The 20,677-nt window shown below is 47.5% G+C and overlaps 1 protein-coding gene across 3 annotated transcripts in view; it reads right to left on the minus strand.

Moving 5' to 3' along the window:
* RAP1GAP2 (RAP1 GTPase activating protein 2) overlaps nt 1–20,677 on the minus strand; it is a 141,349-nt gene that overhangs the window by 78,358 nt on the left and 42,314 nt on the right. Inside the window, exon 1 of one of the 3 annotated variants that reach the window (XM_063146836.1) lies at nt 4,870–4,995. The exons of the other annotated variants lie outside the window; for them this stretch is intronic. Within the exon in view, the coding sequence (XP_063002906.1) occupies nt 4,870–4,896 (27 nt within the window). The 5' untranslated portion in view covers nt 4,897–4,995. Of the gene's footprint in view, nt 1–4,869; nt 4,996–20,677 lie in introns of those variants that run through there. 3 annotated transcript variants of the gene reach the window in all.

The raw sequence follows: 20,677 nt of genomic DNA on the forward strand, positions 1-20,677 counted from the left end.
TGGCAACGTTTTCCACATTTCACAGCAAGAGGGATTTGATCGGCCGCCAAAGCGCGTGCGCCACCAGCGACGTGTTCCAAACGTTACTGTGCATCCCCCGGAGCCCTGCTTACAGCGAAAAGGCAGCCCTGCCAACCACCAGCCTCTGTTCCTAGCTTAAGGCAGGCCCGACAGGCCAGGCCCATCAACGCCAACAAGATTCTGTCAATACAGCCCTTCATATAAATACAGCATATATCAGATCAACACTTTGCTGGCAACCGGTTCTCCCTACCGCCCCCAGCTTCCGGTTTCATTGGAAAGCCAAGTTCTTCCCATATGTCCCTGCAAAGCTGTTCAACTGCATGTTTCACCCAAGTTGCAAAGAACTGTTCCCCGCTGCCATCCTTGCTTCTGTAAGACATAGGAAGCGGTCTCATCCTGAGTGAGGCCATTGGTCCAGGTAGCTCAGTCCTATCCAGGGTCTGAGACAGGATTCTTTATTTATTTATTTATTTATTTACTCTCCAAGCCCTAGCTGAAGTTGCCAGGAACAGGGCCAGTGCCGGACTATTTTGCACCCTAGGCAGGTGAGCTGCTTTCACTCACCCACCCCCACCCCAGCGTACCTGGGCGCGGGGTACCATCTGATCTGCCCAGCCGAAGCAAAGCCAGGACGCTGGGAAGGGGTGGGGTGGGCTTTGGAATGGCGCGCCCGGCCAGAAGCCGCTCTGGGAGAGTGACTTCCGGGCGCGCAGTTCCAAAGCCGCCTGCCCGTACCCCCACCCCAGAGTCCTGGCTTCGCTTCGGCTGGGTGGGCCGAAGCGAAGCCAGGATGCTGGGGGGCGGGCGGGCATGGCTTCACTTCAGCTGGGTGGGCACCCAGCCGAAGCGAAGCCAGGACGCTGGGGCGGGCAGGTGGCTTCGGAACGGCGTGCCTAGAAGCCACCCTCTCAGAGCCGCTGTAGGAGAACGGCTTCCGGGTGTGGCGTTCGGCGCCCCCCTTACCTTGGCGCTCTAGGCATCCGCCTGAGTGGCCTCTATGGTAGCACCGGCCCTGGCCAGGAATTGAACCTGGGACCTTCTACATACAAATCATGTGCTCAACCACTGGGCTATGATCCTTCCCCAAGACGGGTGACCCTTGAGGTCTGCATTGCTCGTCCAATGATGGCTGTAATGAGAGGGTCTCCGTGGATGAATATTTTCCTCACCGGTTCAGATGGTACTCCTAAATGTACACCAAGAATGGTGCTGCGTCCAGGTTTGTTGGATTGTCACTGCTGCCCATTTGCTTCCCCTCCCCAGACTCAACCCAATCCACAGACGTGTCCAGAAGGAGAACACAAAACAGATGGACAGTGATTGCCCATGTCCCCACTTGTGTCCCTGCTTGCATACCCCGAGAGCACTGGAAAGTAGGCAGCGGATGCAAGGAGGATCAGGGGTTGGCCGTGGACCCCCTGCAGGGCTGGGTGCCTTGACATCCACCCAGCAATGCCAACCCTAAGAAAGACATCCAAATGTTCCAGATGGCCATGCTTTAAAACGGGGACCCAGAACCTTCCAACTCTACTGTTCCATGATTCTATGATTCTATGAACCTTGGGCTCAGGAGCAAAATCCAGCCTTCCTTGCGTTCCAATACAGCCCTCCAAAGTTCTCCAGATGGTCACGCCCCCTTCCCTAGTCCCACCCACTTTTCCCTGACTTCCAATCATTCGGCTTGCTTTCACACATGTCGTGTCTGCACAAGGGTGATCCATAGAATCATAGAATAGTAGAGTTGGAAGAGGCCTCTGAGACCATCGGTTCCAACCCCCTGCTCAATGCAGGAATCCACCCTAAAGCATCCCTGACAGATGGTTGTCCACCTTCCTCTTGAAGGCCTCTCGTGTGGGAGAGCTCATGACCTCCCTAGGTTCCATTGTCTTACTGCTCTGACACTCAGGAAGTTTTTCCTGATGTCCAGCTGGAATCTGGCTTCCTGTAACTTGAGCCCATTTCTCCGTGTCATGCCCGCTGGGATGATTGAGAAGAGATCCTGGCCCTCCTCTGTGTGACAACCTTTCAAGTATTTGAAGAGTGCTATCATGTCTCCCCTCAGTCTTCTCTTCTCCAGGCTAAACATGCCCAGTTCTTTCAGTCTCTCTTCATAGGGCTTTGTTTCCAGACCCCTGATCATCCTCGTTGCCCTCCTCTGAACACGCTCCAGCTTGTTTGCGTCCTTCTTGAATTGTGGAGCCCAGAACTGGACACAATACTCTAGATGAGGCCTAACCAGGGCCGAATAGAGAGGAACCAATACCTCATGTGCTTTGGAAGCTATACTTCTATTAATGCAGCCCAAAATAGCATTTGCCTTTCTTGCAGCCATATCACATTGTTGGCTCATATTCAGCTTGTGATCTACAACAATTCCAAGATCCTTCTCGTTTGTAGTATTGCTGAGCCAAGTATCCCCCATCTTGTAACTGTGCCTTTGGTTTCTATTTCCTAAATGTAGAACTTGGCATTTATCCCTATTAAATTTCATTCTGTTGTTTTCAGCCCAGCACTCCAGCCTATCAAGATCACTTTGGAGTTTGTTTCTGTCTTCCAGGGTATTAGCTATCCCACTCAATTTTGTGTCATCTGCAAATTTGATAAGCGTTCCCTGCACCTCCTCGTCCAAATCATTAATAAAAATGTTGAAGAGCACTGGGCCCAGGACTGAGCCCTGCAGTACCCCACTCGTTGCCTCTCCCCAGTTTGAGAAGGTTCCACTGATAAGCACTCTTTGAGTCCGATTCTGTAGTCAACTGTGAATCCACCTAATAGTTGTTCCATCTAGCCCACTTTTAGCTAGTTTGTTAATCAGAATGTCACGGGGCACTTGGTCAAAAGCTTTGCTGAAGATATATTACATCCACAGCATTCCCACAGTCCACAAGGGAGGTTACCCGATCAAAGAATGAGATCAGATTAGTCTGGCAGGATTTGTTCTTGACAAATCCATGTTGGCTTCTAGTAATCACAGCATTGTTTTCAAGATGCTTATATACTGACTTCCTTAAAATCTGCTCCAGAATCTTCCCAGGGATGGATGTCAGACTAACTGATCTATAGTTCTCAGGTTCCTCCTTTTCGCACCTTTTGAAGATTGGGACAACATTAGCCCTCTTCCAGTCATCTGGCACTTCACCTGCCTTCCATGATTTTGCAAAGATAATGGACAGTGGTTCTGAGAGTTCTTCTGCCAGCTCCTTTATTACTCTAGGAGGCAATTCATCGGGCCCTGGAGATTTGAACTTGGTGCACTCCAGGACAGACATGGTGACTCTCCAAATGTTGTTGAACTCCAACCTCCATCATCCCTGAGCATTGCCCATGCTGGATAGGACTGGAGCGTGTTCAGAGGAGGGCAACCAGGATGATCAGGGGTCTGGAAACAAAACTTCTCCCTAGGCAAAACAAGAGACTGAAAGAACTGGGCATGTTTAGCCTGGAGAAGAGAAGATTGAGGGGAGACATGAGAGCACTCTTCAAATACTTAAAAGGTTGTCACACAGAGGAGGGCCAGGATCTCTTCTCGATCCTCCCAGAGTGCAGGACACGGAATAACGGGCTCAAGTTAAAGGAAGCCAGATTCCAGCTGGACATCAGGAAAAACTTCCTGACTGTTAGAGCAGTGTGACAATGGAATCAGTTACCTAGGGAGGTTGTGGGCTCTCCCACATGAGAAGCCTTCAAGAGGCAGCTGGACAAGCATCTGTCGGGGATGCTTTAGGGTGGATTCCTGCATTGAGCATGGGGTTGGACTCGATGGTCTTTTAGGCCCCTTCCAACTCTGCTATTCTATGATTCTATGATTCTATGACTGCTGGGGGTTTGGAGCAACAACATCTGGAAGGCCCTCAGTTCCCCACCCCTGGCTATAAAGTATTAGGGCAGAAGGGCAGGGCCAATTCGCCACTTGGGGAAAAGAAGATGGTGATGGAGGGACAAACAGGAGGCACTGAGGGGGTCTATAAGTCCTTGCAGCTTCCTCTGCCTGTTTCTGGATCAACAAGAGTCAGAATTATCAGGATTATAATTCAGGATTATCAAGAGCCAGAAACTGGATTACCGTATTTCTTCAATTGTAAGACGCCATCGATTGTAAGACGTACACTAATTTCAGTACCACCAACAGAAAAAAAAACCTAAGACACACCCGTGATTCTACGATGCACCCCGTTTTTAGAGATGTTTATACGGGGAAAAAAGTGTGTCTTAGAATTGAAGAAATACGGTATATGTAGCTAATTTTCACATAACGTTCACATACAAGGTTATGCTGTTACCCTACAAAGCCCTAAATAACTGGGGACCAGGGGACCTATCAGTCCACCTTCCCTTATATATGGCAACAAAGGCAGATGGCGTGTTCTCTGTAGCAGCTGCCACCCTCTGGAAAACGTGAGGTTCGGGAGGCAGAAAATGTAACAGCTCTTAAACGGCTCCTGAAAACATACCTTTTCCACCCAGGCTTTCCCTGTTTTTTAGCTTAGCTGGTTTTTATGTTGCCTTTTTAACTTGTAATGTTTTTAACTGATCTATTCTTGTTGCGTTTTATGGTTTTTAATTGTGCACTGCCCAGAGAGCTTCGGTTGATGTGCAGTATAAAAATGGAATAAATAAATAAATAAATAATGCAGCCTTCCCCCAACTGGGGGGCCCTCTGCTGTGTTGGACTACAGCATTATGGGAGTTGCAGTCCAACCCAGCCGGAGGGGCCCCCAGTTGGGGGAAAGCTGACATATTGAATCTAGCCAAGATGTTAGTTATTTAGCAGAAGGTCAAACGAATCAACGGTGCACACGGATGATATGTTTCCTGAATCCGCCTCCCTTGACCACCATCACTCACCAGAAGGCTGCTTAAAAGGTCCATCATTTTCCCAATGCCCCACACCGTCCGCCAACCCCAGCCAGCGTGACACGGGTCCAAAACCGCCAACTGTCTTTCGGGGCAGCTCTCCCGTAGCCAGACGCCAGCCGGATCATCCATACAGCCTGTACCTTTCTTTTCCCACCAACCTCCTTTTGTTAATGTTTCTCTAAGAGAGACATCACAGGCTGGCTGTTTTATAGGTTAAATGGGCGTGCCGGATCACCAGGCAAGGGCGCCCAAAACAGGTTGTGCAGGAAACACACTTCAGTATTTCAAAGCAAAGCAAAGAGAGGGAATTTTTTTGGGGGGGGGTAATATATGCGTGTGTTGCTTTTTCTTGATTTCTTTTTTCTTTTTTGGCTCCCTCCATCTTGCAACTTGGAAGGGGATCAAAGCTGTCTCATGATGTAACATTCATGCAAAGGTGGAAGGCAAACATACTAGTATATTTGCTGGCAGGGAGGACAGTGTGTGTGTGTGTGTGTGTGTGTGTGTGAGAGAGAGAGAGAGAGAGAGTTGCAATTTCATAAACGAGGCAGAGGAGGCAAAAGGTTGCAGAATTACAGCAAAGCTAAAGAATTCAAGGACCTCAAGCAAAATTCTGTTTAGGAACGGCTGGGGATTTCGTTTCAGTTCGTTTTGGATAAGAATTTCTCCCAATTTGCAAATTGCTTCATATTCAAGATGAAAAGAACTGGAGATGAACGAATGTGGGAGAAACCAAAACTGGACAGATTTTGTCCAACCAGGCCCAGGGGTTGGAGTGATTTGTCTTAAACGACTAGATTTGAAGCCCTGTGTATTCAATCAAGTTTGTGGCACTGAATTAGTGAATTTCTGACAGGCTCCTTTAACAGCAATATGGCAGGTAGCCACAGTACGGTCCTCTCCATGCAGGGAATATTTATTTATTTATTTATTTATTTATTTATTTATTACACTTATATACCGCTCCCACAGCCAGGGCTCTCTGGGCGGTTTACAGAAATTCTAAAATTAAGATAAAAACAAGTATACAAAATTTAAAACTCTAAAACACAGAACATATACACATAAAGCATTAAAAACCGTTAAAAAACGAAACATGTGGGTGATTAAGATGTGCCGCCATATGCCTGGGCAAAGAGGAAACTCTTAACCTGGCGCCGGAAAGATAGCAGCGTTGGTGCCAGGCGAGCCTCGTCAGGGAGATCATTCCATAGTCTGGGGGCCACCACCGAAAAGGCCCTGTCCCTCGTTGCCACACTCTGAGCCTCTCTCGGAGTAGGCACCCGGAGGAGGACCTTAGATGTTGAACGTAGTGATCGGGTAGGTTCATGTCGGGGGAGGCGTTCCGTCAGGTATTGTGGTCCCAAGCCATGTGAGGCTTTATAGGTCAAAACCAGCACCTTGAATTGGGCTCGGAAACATACAGGCAGCCAGTGCAAGCGGACCAGAGCAGGTGTTATATGGTCGAACCTTCTGGTTCCCGAAATCAATCTGGCCGCTGCATTTTGCACGAGCTGCAGCTTCCGAACCATCTTCAAAGGCAGCCCCACGTAGAGCGCATTGCAGTAATCTAACTTGGAGGTTACCAGAGCATGGACAACTGAAGCCAGGTTATCTCTGTCCAGATAGGGGCATAGCTGGGCCACCAACTGGAGTTTGTAGAAGGCACTCCATACCACTGAGGTCGCCTGACCCTCAAGTGACAATGATGGATCTAAAAGAACCCCCAAGCTATGAACCTGTTCCTTCAGAGTGAGCGCAATCCCATCCAGAACCGGTAGAACACACACACCCATCCTATCAGTGGAATCACCTACTAACAGCATCTCAGTCTTGTCTGGATTGAGTCTCAGTTTATTAGCCCTCATCCAGTCCATTGTCGCAGCCAGGCACCGGTTCAACACATCCACAGCCTCTCCTGCTGAAGATGAAAAGGAGATATAGAGCTGCGTGTCGTCAGCATACTGTACCTATGCATAACTGTACCTATGCAGTATCTTTTTTCTTTTCTTTTTACACACACACACACACACACTACAAATTACCACTTACAACCAATTTTTAAAAAGCCAGCTATAGTGAAATGTGTGTTAAATGAGGGCTGGATGACTCCCCGTGTATTCAGCCACGTCTGTGGTTCTGATTCAGGATTTAGGGTTGCCACCTGATTCTTTTCTGAAAGGGTTCTCAGCTTTAATGGCTATATGGTAGGCAGGTACAACGTGGTTCTCTTCCTGTACCTATTGAATCTGGCTGGTGCAGTTGGGTGGGAATTTCACTCCTGCCTTATATCATTCGATCTCAGGGCGGCACAGAAATAAAATCAATTCAAGCACTCTAAAACAATAAATAATTTGCACAGCTAAAAAAGTATTAAACCATTAAGAAGCTGTTGACAGTAAAAAAAATTAAAACAGTAAAAACAGTTAAAACTATGTGCAACTTTAGGCAAATTGAGCCCCCAAAGGCTTTGTTTAAAAAACCATGTTTCAAATTGGCACCGAAGCAAAGCCAGAGTTTGTGCCAGTCGGGCCTCCAAAGGGAGGGCGTTCCACAACACGGAACAGAGGATTTACCCAAACCTGCAAATTTCCTCATCTTCGAGATGAAGTGAAGATTTTAAAAAATTCAAATGAAGGAAAAATGTGAAATTGACAGATTCGTCTGTTCCTAATTCTGCTTTCAGATGTCCAGGTCCATATTGCAGCAGGATGGGGGCATAGCTTCAGGGGGGGGGACTTAGGGGATGTGGTGCCCCCAGGATATGCCAGGCTCTTCCCTAAACGTTCAGCTTTTATACATGTATAACGGTACCAATTTATACCCATCTTGTGACTGCTTTAAAAAAACACGCGGGAGACCCAGTCACACCTCTCTTTCCATCTCATCTCATTTTTGTAAACTGCCCAGAGAGCTTCAGTTATGGGGCGGTATATAAATCATTGAATTATAGAATAGCAGAGTTGGAAGGGGCCTATAAGGCCATCGAGTCCAACCCCCTGCTCAATGCAGGAATCCACCCTAAAGCATCCCTGACAGATGGTTGTCCAGCTGCCTCTTGAATGCCTCTAGTGTGGGAGAGCTCACAACCTCCCTATGTCACTGGTTCCATTGTCGTACTGCTCTAAGAGTCAGGAAGTTTTTCCTGATGTCCAGCCGGAATCTGGCTTCCTGTAACTTGAGCCCATTATTCCATGTCCTGCACTCGAGAAGAGATCCTGGCCCTCCCTTTTAAGTATTTGAAGAGTGCTATCATGTCTCCCCTCAATCTTCTCTTCTCCAGCCTAAACATGCCCAGTTCTTTCAGTCTCTCCTCATAGGGCTTTGTTTCCAGACCTCTGATCATCCTGGTTGCCCGCCTCTGAACACGCTCCAACTTGTCTGCGTCCTTCTTGAATTGTGGAGCCCAGAACTGGATGCAATACTCTAGATGATACCTAACCAGGGCCAAATAGAGAGGAACCAGTACCTCACGCGATTTGGAAGCTATACTTCTATGAATGCAGCCCAAAATAGCATTGGCCTTTCTTGCAGCCATATCGCACTGTTGGCTCATATTCAGCTTGCGATCTACAACAATTCCAAGATCCTTCTCGTTTGTAGTATTGCTGAGCCAAGTATCCCCCATCTTGTAACTGTGCATTTGGTTTCTAATTTCTAAATGTAATAAATAAATAAATAAATAAATATAAATACATTTGTCCTGCAATGTCCTTCCATGTGCAGGAGAAAATCAAACAGAAATCTTTGATTTCCCAATGGAACCAGTTACCTAGGGAGGTTGTGGGCTCTCCCACACTAGAGGCCTTCAAGAGGCAGCTGGACAACCATCTGTCGGGGATGCTTTAGGGTGGATTCCTGCATTGAGCAGGGGGTTGGACTCGATGGCCTTGTAGGCCCCTTCCAACTCTGCTATTCTATGTATCTATGATTCTATAATTGCTCCCTTAAGCAGATTGGCATTCTACAGTCTGAAAGGCATGTGGGTAGACTGGCAAGTGGCTTTTGGAGATGTTTCTAGGTAATACGAAGGCACTAGTCCACTGCAAACTGACATGTTTTTAATGATTATAGCAACCAATTAAGTTGCATGCATCTCCATACGCTGCTTGAATTAGAGCTTGGAAACATGGGCCTCATATACACCAAGCAGGATATTCCACTATGAAAGTAGTATGAAAGCACTATATAAGAGGCAGGAGCCACACTACTGCTTTATAGCAGAATGGAAAGTGCACTGACAACCGTTGGGGCCCATTGACACAGACCATATACCGCTTCCATACCGCTATATCCTGCTTGATGTGGCTCCTGCCTTTTATATACCACTTTCATACCACTTTCATAGTGCAGTATCCTGCTTGGTGTAGATGAGGCCCTGGTGTAAATGGATTTAAATTACCATGGTTTAGGTTTATCCTGGCTCAGGAACAGGCATCCTCTCTGGCTCAGATTTTGTTCTAAACGTTCAGGTGTCTTAAAAATCCACCTCTCATTTGAGGTGAGCTTTCACAAGACCCCAAAGTTCTCCTAAGTTCCGACACTCTTGCTCCAATGTTTGCGAGAACTTGGCCTGTATCCTTACTATTAAGACTGCCGTCAAACCCCTCCTGTTCAGAAAAGGGGGGGAGATAACCTAAGCAATGCCCCCACCCCATCAAAATGGCTTGCTTAAACAGATACAACAAATCTGAATTTCTTGGTCACTCCTATTAAGAAATTGCTCACTCCTAGACATGTTTCATATAAGAAATAACGCCATTGCCCCGACAAAACGCAGGTGGCGTTGTGCCTTCCCTGCCTTCCGTTCTGAATGCTCTGGTGATGCAGAGAAATACGGTGGGCAGCTGCACAGAGACAGGTTGGTAAATTCAAAACGGCAGTTGCTGCAGACTGCAGGACTCTGGAGAAGGTCTGCTGCTCTCCTGCCTGGAAGGAGCCCTCAACTCCCACCACCGCTAGTCAGTGGTGACATTTCGAGATGAAAAGGCAACCTGGCTTCCACCTCACCGCTTCTCCTTTGGCATCAAGCCACTCTTTTGAGACCAACTTAGGAAACTAAGAAGCTGCTTTCTACCAGGTTGGATTATTTTTACACCTAGCCCAGTGTTGTGTACTACCCTGGCTGTGGTTCTGCAGAAGAGGAGAACCACCTCAGCTTCTATCCCTGGTCCTTTTAACTGAGGATGCCAAGGAATGAACCGGGGGCGTTCTGTATGCAAACCAGGCATTCCACCACTGAGTTACAATGGCTCCTCCTTTCTTGGTACTCAGAGAAAGGGCTTGCAAGGTTGGTTTGCAAGGGTTAAGATCTGAGCCACCCTAGAAGCTCAGATTTAGTCGCCTCTGTCCTTCGCGGCAAAGGAAATCCCTGCCTTTGGAGGTCAGTCAGGTGCCAATGTTGTGATGTTTCCGGCGCCTCCTGAAAACTTTGTTGTTTCAGGAAGCTTTCCCTAAATGACCGGCTGCGGTTTGATCCAAACTTTGTTCTTTTAAAAATGTAATGTTTAATATGGTGTTTTTCTTCCATTTTTATTCTACTTCTTGTTCACCACTCTGAAAACTTCAGATGGGGAGCAGTATATAACTATTGTAAATAAATAAATAAATAAATTGTAACTAAAGAAATGGACGTCTTTATCTATCACAGCGGTGGGTGGATTTCAGGCTTGCTGAATCTGCTTTGGTCTTGAAAGATAAATTGCCCCCTTTGCAAATTTGGAAAAAAAAGGCTTCAGACTTCAGACTTGGGGAATCTATTTCGTAATTTACTATGGCCCTGAAATCCACCAACTGAAACCTGGTTCAAAAGTCACGCACTTAGAATTATAGGATTCCAAATTCAGGAATTGGTTCTGATTCTCGTAACTGAATGGAGCCTGCAGTCCTTGGACACACAAATTTGTTCCTGGTTACCCCAAGCTCTCTTAATTCCAGAAGAAGAATTGTAGCAGGGTGAGGCATGGGGACAGTCATTTAGTTGCTGCTATCGGTACATAACTCAGAGTCATAAATCCTTGCTGATCTACTAGTAGATCAAAATGGGAGGGAAGGTTACATCAACTGGGATTGTTTAGCCTGGGAAAAAGGAGCCTAAGGGGAGACATGATAGAGGTGTACAAAATTATGCCTGGTATGGAGAATGTGAACAGGGAGACATTTTTCTCCCTCTCTCAAAATACTAGAACCCGAGGTCATCCCATGAAACAGACTGGTGGGAGATTCAGGACAAATAAAAGGAAGTCCTTCTTCACACAGTGCATAGTTAAATTATGGAACTCTCTACCACAAGATGTAGTGATGGCCGCCCATTTGGATGGCTTTAAAAGAGGGTTGGATAAATTCCTGGAGGCGAAGGCTATCAATGGCTACTAGCCCTGAGGGTTGTGTGCTATCGCCAGTATTTGAGGCAGTAAGCCTGTGTGCACCAGTTGCTGGGGAACATGGGTAGGAGGGTGCTGTTGCACCATGTCCTGCTTATTCATCCCTGGCCGATGGCTGGTTGGCCATTGTGTTCACAGATATTCATTGTGTGAACCGCTATATTCTGCTTGGTGTAGATGAGGCCTGGGTTTCCATGGCTGAGTGGGGACTGGAACCCAGACCTCCCGACTCCCAGTCCAACATTTTAGCCACTACACCACACTGGCTCTCCTGGTTAAAGGAGAGTTAAAGGAACAACAGGCTGGATTCTGCACAACAGTGACTGCAAGAGTTTGCTAAGAGTGCCATCCTCTTTCCCGGTTAATGTGGTCACAGGTCTTGCGGTTCCTGCTCACCCCACATTTAAGGTGAACCCAGTGAGTGGAGGCAGTGTTAAATAAACACAGGAGTCCTCACTGGGGCGGTGGTGCAGATTTTTCACATTCCCTCTTTTGGGGCTATGTGTATATGGCCACCCAGGTTGTGATTTGCCCTTTGGGCCTGACTTGCTCCTCAGTCCTGACTTCTGGCTCACCTCAGACTGCTGCCTGCCCAGCAAGCACCAGCAAGGGGCTGGAAGGCAGAATCATAGAATAGTAGAGTTGGAAGGGGCCTACAAGGCCATCGAGCCCAACCCCCTGCTCAATGCAGGAATCCCCCCTAAAGCATCCCTGACAGATGGTTGTCCAGCTGCCTCTTGAAGGCCTCTAGTGTGGGAGAGCCCACAACCTCCCTAGGTCACTGGTTCCATTGTCGTACTGCTCTAACAGTCAGGAGGTTTTTCCTGATGTCCAGCCAGAATCTGGTTTCCTTTAACTTGAGCCCGTTATTCTGTGTCCTGCACTCTGGGAGGACTGAGAAGAGATCCTGGCCCTCCTCTGGGTGACAACCTTTTAAGTATTTGAAGAGTGCTATCATGTCTCCCCTCAATCTTCTCTTCTCCAGGCTGCGAGTGCCATGCTGGACCCCTTAAGCTAGCCTGCTGCCCTCAACTGCAGTGCAAGACACTGTTCTTCTCAGCTCAGCTCCCAGTCCACGTGGTTTCAGAATAAAGATGGGGTGGCATTTTGCCTTTTCCCTTGGACAGCTTGACATCTTGAGATGACCCTGCGTGCAGTCCTACAGTCCCTCCAACATAAGAACATCAGAAGTGCCCTGATGCTGGATCAGACCAAGGGTCCATCTAGTCCAGCACTCTGTTCTCACAGTGGCCAACCAGCCATCGGCCAGGGATGAACAAGCAGGACATGGTGCAACAGCACCGCACCGCCCATGTTCCCCAGCAACTGGCGCACCCAGGCTTATTGCCTCGAATACTGGAGATAGCACACAACCATCAGGGCCATGGAAAAGTGGCATACAAATAAGAATCATGGTGATGGAACACCATTACTGCATTGGTATGTTTCTGTTTCTTAAGACAGACACAGGAAGGAAGGAAGGAAGGAAGGAAGGAAGGAAGGAAGGAAGGAAGGAAGGAAGGAAGGAAGGAAGGCCCTCAAAATGGGACAGAGTGCAAATTTAAATAAGTCGATATTTATAGAAACTGTGCTCTTAGGGTAATGTTCCCCCACCAGGCATGACAAGTTCTTGAAATTTACAGGGAATAAGAACGAGCCAACAAGCCTCTCCGATGCATTGAGACTACTCAGCAACCTCTATGGTAGATCATGAAAGTTTCCACTTTCTGTCAAAAACATCATTAAAGTCTAGTGCCAAAAAAGCCAAATAAACTCAGCAGTGGTACACTGGGATTAATTTTTTTGTTTGTTTTCTGCTTTTAAAGAGATCATATAATAATATGCACAGGCACTCACAATTCATCCACTGTCAACTCATAAAATTAAGAAGCCAACAGGGAGATTCTCGAAAAATATGTAATTAGATTGCAGAAAGGAAGAAGGAAAAACTCTTAGGAGACCAAGGGGATTGTGGCAGTCTCACACACGTACAGAGACGCGGCGTGATTTGAATGGAGACCAAATGTTATCGTCCGGTTTCATGCTTTTGTGTCTCCCAAAATAAGTTATAGGAACAATAATGAGCCCCCAAAAGAAGACTGATGGAAGCAGCTGCGGCCAAATTCTCTAGTACAATTCAGGGATTTGTTCGAGTACAAATAAAAGCGTAGAACGTTTAGACAGATATTTTGCAGCGACGGGAGTTTAGAGGGCAGGAAATAATTGTAGAACAACCAGGACATAAATCTTGGTAGTCTAATATGCTTAAATGCATGTACACTTGTTACTTCTTTGTGTGCATGCATTAGAGCAGTACGACAATGGAATCAGTTACCTAGGGAGGTGGTGGGCTCTCCCACACTAGAGGCCTTCAAGAGGCAGCTGGACAACCATCTGTCAGGTGTGCTTTAGGGTGGATTCCTGCATCGAGCAGGGGGTTGGACTCGATGGCCTTGTAGGCCCCTTCCAACTCTACTATTCTATGATTCTATGATTCTATGAGGCAGCTGGACAACCATCTGTCAGGTGTGCTTTAGGGTGGATTCCTGCATTGAGCAGGGGGTTGGACTCGATGGCCATGTAGGCCCCTTCCAACTCTGCTATTCTATGATTCTATGAGGCAGCTGGACAACCATCTGTCAGGGATGCTTTAGGGTGGATTCCTGCATCGAGCAGGGGGTTGGACTCGATGGCCTTGTAGGCCCCTTCCAACTCTACTATTCTATGATTCTTTATATCTGCAAAAGACTAGAATCAAAAGCACTAGAAATATTGGTGTTGGGTGTTTGTTTTTTTAATGAAATTTTTTTTAACTGAAATTCTGGCAGGGCCCTGGAGAGGGAGGGGGAGACCATTTCCATGGCTATGACCCTAATGCGGAAGGACTGGTCGGAGTTGCCCAGGTGCCCCGCTTTCTGACCTCAACCCTAGAAAGTTTTTTTAAAAACAAAAACTGGTTCTGCAAGTCTGTGGAATCTGTGTGACTCAGAAAATGCCGGTCCGCTGCGGCATCTCCAGGCTGCATTCATAGAAATCTGCTAGTTTGATTCCATTGTGGATTTCTCTGCCATCTCTAGTTGTGAGTGTGTATCTAGGGGGCAGAAGGGCAGGGAAGAGTTTTTGCTGTGTTGCAAATTCATAGAATCATAGAATAGCAGAGTTGGAAGGGGCCTACAAGGCCATCGAGTCCAACCCCCTGCTCAAGGCAGGAATCCACCCTAAAGCATCCCTGACAGATGGTTGTCCAGCTGCCTCATAGAATCATAGAATCATAGAATAGCAGAGTTGGAAGGTGCCTACATGGCCATCGAGTCCAACCCCCTGCTCAATGCAGGAATCCACTCTAAAGCATCTCTGACAGATGGTTGGAAGACATTTTGCAGATCATTCATCTGAAAGGCGGGATACACCACTTCAAGCTAAATAAATGTGTTCCCTCCTTTAGCTTTCATTTTGCCCAAACCCTAACCCGACCCCAAATGGCCTGAACAGGAATCCCACTCCAGCCTCTCTGTGCGCCACTTTGGAATGCAGGAAAACTGAACCTGACTCAAGGCTTCATTCCCGTACCTGTTTCCCTCGAATTTTTCCCCTACCGTAAAGCTGTCATTGTTGTTGTTAGCTAAATCACACCCCAGGTGGCAGCGCTCCTAAGATCCTTTGCATACCAGGAAAAGGTTTTAAGGGGGAGAAATGTAAAAAATTATTTAAAAAATCAACGGATGACCCAATCCGATTCAAATTTGGTATGCCTAAAGCTCTCCTTAATATCTATTACTGTGCCAATTTTGATGACTTTATCTTTAAAACTTATGCAGATGTAAGCATTTGTTTAATTTGTACTTTAAACATATCAAATCATCCTCCTGTGTCCCCAGTGGCCGCTCGGAGAACAACAAAAGATTCGCTCCTAAAGAGGTAGTAAAATACGCCGCTTCTTTTGGCTAAGAAGCCCAATTAAAGCAGGATGCATAGGAGTGCTTCACAGTCAAAGCAGATTATAAGATGGAAAATTTCAGAGTCCTAGAATCATAGAATAGCAGAGTTAGAAGGAGCCTACAAGGCCATCGAGTCCAACCCCCTGCTCAATGCAGGAATCCATCCCTGACAGATGGTTGTCCAGCTGCCTCTTGAAGGCCTCTCGTGTGGGAGAGCCCACAACCTCCTTAGGTAACTGGTTCCATTGTTGTACTGCTCTAACAGTCAGGAGGTTTTTCCTGACATCCAGCCGGGATCTGGCTTCCTTTAACTTGAGCCCGTTATTCCGTGTCCTGCACTCTGGGAGGATCGAGAAGAGATCCTGGTCCTCCTCTGTGGGACAACCTTTTAAGTATTTGAAGAGTGCTATCATGTCTCCCCTCTATCTTCTCTTCTCCAGGCTAAACATGCCCAGTTCTTTCAGTCTCTCCTCACAGGGCTTTGTTCCCAGACCCCTGATCATCCTGGTTGCCCTCGTCTGAACACGCTCCAGCTTGTCTGCAGCATTAACGGTACTGGGGTAATAATGGCGGCGGTTTAGCAACAACCCTGATTTCCCTCCTTTCTCCTCTCAGGCACCCCGCCCATGTCTATCCTCACAACAACCCAGCGAGGTAGGTTAGGCTGACAAACAGTGCCCAGTGCCCCTCACCCCCGTGGCTGAGCAGGGATTTGAACTGAACTTTTTGATTCTGACTCCAGCACGCGCTCCGTGACACCCAACCTCGCAATGGGCTCCCTACAGAAGTCTGCTTCTCCCGGCCTCATCGCGTCCTGTTTCATCGGATGAAAGTGACAAGGAAAGACCAAAGCACCCTGCAAAAACATTGGGTGGCCATCAAACCTATCACCACATCAAGGCTTACCTGTTACAACCTGGGTCAATGTCCCCAGTGGATGTCTGGTGGGATGGGGGGGGTCGGCCCTGGAGGTGGCTAGAAAAAACCCTCTTCAAAAGTGCCAGGGACCTCGGTTGAATTTCCTGGGAGGGTTCTTTGAATTGCTGCCAGGCACATAGGACGCCTGCACCCAAGCTCGCAAGACAAGCAGTCCTTGGTGGAGAGGAAGCCCTCTCTCGTGCTGTGCCTTCGCCCCTGATGGTTACCTAGTTATCACCTCTCTGCTCCGAGAAAGGGAGCCAGCCTCTCTGCCTTAAAATAAACCTTAAAGGCAGGCAAGCTTAATGTGATAAGAAGTCCAAAGAACTCTGAAAGAAGCGGTTGGCAAAAGGTGACAAGCAACACCCTGCTGGGATTAATTTACCCTTTAGTAGACTGACAATACAGCTCATTATTATGGCCAATTATTTATTCTGCAGCAAACCCCAAAGGTGCAAGGTACATCACACTGGGAATTCATCAATGGCCATGATTGCTTGCAGACTAACAGGAGAAGAGATGCAAATTTCGGGCTGCGTTGAACTTTCTGAGTTCCCTTTGTCACAGCAAAGGGGGGCATTTGCAGGGTGCAGGAGATGGCAAAGTTCCCCTCCAAATTTCAGTACAGCCAATTATAGGCGGACTTTGGCCGTAGCTAGACCTACGGTTTATCCCAGTATCATCCCGGGTTCGTCCCTGCCTGAGCGCTGGATGCCCTGTGTGGCACTTAGATGAACAGGTTTGACCCCAGGACAACCCTGGGATAAACCTTAGGTCTAGCTATGGCCTTTGTTTGCAGACGAATTGCAGGAGAGGTACGAATCAGGGCTGCATTGAAATTTTGTAGGTTTGCTTTCTTTGCAATGAAAGGGACCGGCCGTTTTCTCTGAAAATCATCCCTGCCTGTTACGGACCACTTTTCATTACAGACTAGCAGTCAAAGGGCTTGTCTAAACGGTTTGTTTACCCCGACCTAAATGCGCGTATTCGCATTTCAGGACATTTTAAACCCATAGACATTCCTTTCCAATTTGTTTGCTATAATTGGCATGACGTATTTCTTGCACTTGAAAATAATTTTAGCCGTTTCAAGTTTTGTGCGTCTTATTTTTTCCAGGAAACATATGTTCTTAAAAATCAAAGTTGGCATGTGTGTGTGTGTGTGTGTGAAAGTAGCTCACCTTGCCTAGGGCGCAAAATAGTCTGGCACCGGCCCTGTACATGCACTCACTCAATCAGGAGGGTGCAGGAGCTATATGCAGGCAGCATTGCAATATTGAGCAAAACAATAAATTCAAGGACAGCACGGCAGGCAAGGAAAACGCCCAGCCCGACTTTGCTCTGCTATACCCCCATTCCCAACTGCAGCCTCCGAGGGTGATTTTCAGGCGGCTGCTTTCTGTTTAGTCAGGAGATCATCTGTGCATCACTTCTGCTGCCTAAAGTGTGATGCATCACTTACCTGATCATTGTGACCGGGAGGGAGGGGGGGAAGAGACCCAGAGGGGGATCTACACGTCGAACTGAAGGCGCTTGTGTGCGCCTCCAGTCCGCCCCCAAAACGATTGTGTAGATCCCTGCCCAGAAGAGACGGAGAAAGAGGCGGAGGAGGAGGCGGCTGGGGAATCCGGCCGCGTCCTTGCCGCCGCCCACCTCCCCACCGGCCTCCTGCTGCCGGCGAAAGAGCGCAGGAACAAACACGCGGGAACCAAAAATCCGTGTGTGTGCGCGCGGGTGTGTGTGTGAGAGACCCGGGTGGCTCTTTCGCCGGCAGCAGGAGGCCAGCGGGGAGGTGGGAAGCGGCAGTGGCAAGGACGCGGCCGGATTCCCCAGCCTCCTCCTCCTCCGCCTCTTCCTCCATCTCTTCTGGGTGGGGATCTACACAATCGTTTTGGGGGCGGACTGGAGGCGCACGCAAGCGCCTTCAGTACAACGTGTACATCCCCTCCCAGAGAAGCTTTGTTGTCTGGAGACTTCACTGAAAAATCACATTAATCTCTCCTTGTGCGGATTAATTTACAAGGCTTCGGTAATATCCTTGTGGGATAAGTAAGAACTGCCCAGGGAGGTTCAGCCTTCTCTGTATTTATTTATATGTCGGAGTTGTTTCCTTGGTATAAAACACATGAAAATGAAGTGGGGTAGGGGAGAAGGGTTTTCTAACCACGAATGACCCTAGATATCTGGGGCTTTTTCATATAATGTTGACCCCAGACTAGTTGTTTTAAATGGGTATCGTTGTTTTTATGTTTTTGATGGGTTTAAATTTTTGTATATTTGTTTTTAATGGTAACTGTTTTAACCTTTTGTGAACCGCCCAGAGAGCTTCGGCTATGGGGCGGTAATATAAATGTAATAAATAAATAAATAAATAAATAAATAAATAAATCAGACATAGATAGATCAGTCTATTTCCAGTCTGTGTCAGTTTCACACTCCTGAACCTGTCTTATCCTGTTTCCATATTAAACCTGCATTTTCTCACAAAACATGCATTCTATCCTAAAATATGCATTTTATATATAACCTGCCCAGTCACTGAGGTCATCCGGGGGCTTGCTCCTGGTGGTTCCACATAGATCCATCCTCCGATTGGAGTCCACCAGGAGAAGAGCCTTCAGCGTGGTGGCCCCCCTCCTGTGGAACTCTCTGCCTCTGGAGGTCAGGCAGGCGCCAACCTTGTACCCCTTTCGGCGCCTCCTGAAAACATCTTTATTCCAAGAAGCCTTTCCTTAATATGCTGCCTTGGATCTCTGTTTTTGCTTCTTTTAAATTTTGTTTTAACTGTTTTATTCTGTTTTTATTTTCATTTTATCTTGTACACTGCTCTGAAATTTTTCAATGGGGAGCGGTATATAAATATTCCAAATAAATAATAATAAATAAATAATTTTAAAGCTGAAACTGGATTGCAAAATTCAGAAATCCAAGGGTGTTCCTTTGTTCCAATCCGCACATTAATCCAGGAAGTGCAGAACCAGTTGGTTCTCTTCAATATGCAGACTGAACTAAATCCTTGAGGACACCCTACATGAAAGTCACCCACGCGGCTTGTCCAAATTTAAATTATATTGATGTTCTTTAGTATATCAACATGAAGAACATTTCATTCATTTGTCCAAACATTTCTCATGATGAAAAACCTGTTCTTCTTCTATTATTATTATTATTATTATTATTATTATTATTATTATTATTAATTTGTATCCCGCCTTTTGCCCAATGCTGGGCCTCAAGGCGGCCTTACAAATATATCTACCACAAATTGATTCTAGTGATTGCACCATCTTGCAAAGGTTCAGTGCAGGGTCAGGCCCTTTCTACACCTAAGGATTATCCCAGGCAAATGGAGGGGTCGTCCCTGCCTGCTCCTGGGATCCCCTGTGCAGGGCTGGTGTTACCATAGAGGCCACTCAGGCGGCCGCCTAGAGCGCCAAGCTAAGAGGGGCGCCGGGCACAGTGCAACACTCACGCATGTTGGCTGTGAGCTGGGCCGGCCCGAGGATTCAGCTGGGCCTGGGTGGGCGAGATTCAGCTGGGCCTGCCTCGCGTTGCCCTCATCCTGACAACATGGCGCCCCGCGCCCGCCCAGCCGAAGCAAAGCCAGGGACACTCGGGTGGGGGTAAGGCAGCTCCACGTTCGGGCTTCCGGGCGCGTTCCGGGAGTCTGAATGTGGAGCTGCGCCACCCCCAAGCGAGTGTCCCTGGCTTCGCTTCGGCTGGGCGGGCGCGGGGCGCCATCTCGTCAGCATGAGGGCAATGTGAGGCAAGGGATGGGGCTCAGTTTGCTCGCTGTCGCAAGTGGCTGGGCCTCCAGGACGCACACCCCGCCCAGTGCTGAAGAAGAGAGGGAAGAAGAAGAAGCAAGAAGAAGCAAGCAGCAAGCAGCAGGCGGTGGAGAAGAAAAAGGAGAAGAAGCGAGTAAGGTAAGACTGAGGTGTGTGTGTGTGTGTGTGTGTGTGTGTGTGTGTGTGTGTGAGAGAGAGAGAGAGAGAGAGAGAGAGAGAATGTATGGGTGAATGGGGTGCACGGGGTCTTTGAGTGAATGCATGTGTTCATGCGTGTGTTTGTTTGGAGTGAGTGATGCTGAGTGTGTGTGTGCACGCGTGTGTGTGAGTTGGGGGGGATGATTTGGAGGTGATATTCCTATTAAATAATGCATTTTAGACCCTTTCCAATTTGTTTGCTATAATTGGCATGATGTATTTCTTGCACTTTAAAATAAATTTAGCAGTTTCAAGTTTTGTGCTTCTTATTTTTTCCAGGAAACATATGTTCTTAAAAATCAATGTTGGCATTTTTTTGGTGGGGGTTGAAAGTAGCTCACCTCGCCTAGGGCGCAAAATAGTCTGGCACCGGCCCTGCCCCTGTGTGTCATTTGGATGAACAGGGATGATCCTGGGACGATCCTGGGATAGTGGCCTGGTGCAGACATGTCCTCAGCTATACATTTTTTCAAGCAGACACTTCCTACAGTGATCTTTACATAGGGTGACCAACTGTCAGGATTTCCCCGGATTTGTCCTGGTTTTTGTTCTTTCCATGGTGTCAGGGGGG

The sequence above is a fragment of the Elgaria multicarinata genome, chromosome 22 (assembly GCF_023053635.1).
Source record: "Elgaria multicarinata webbii isolate HBS135686 ecotype San Diego chromosome 22, rElgMul1.1.pri, whole genome shotgun sequence".
Classification (NCBI taxonomy): Eukaryota; Metazoa; Chordata; class Lepidosauria; order Squamata; family Anguidae; genus Elgaria; species Elgaria multicarinata.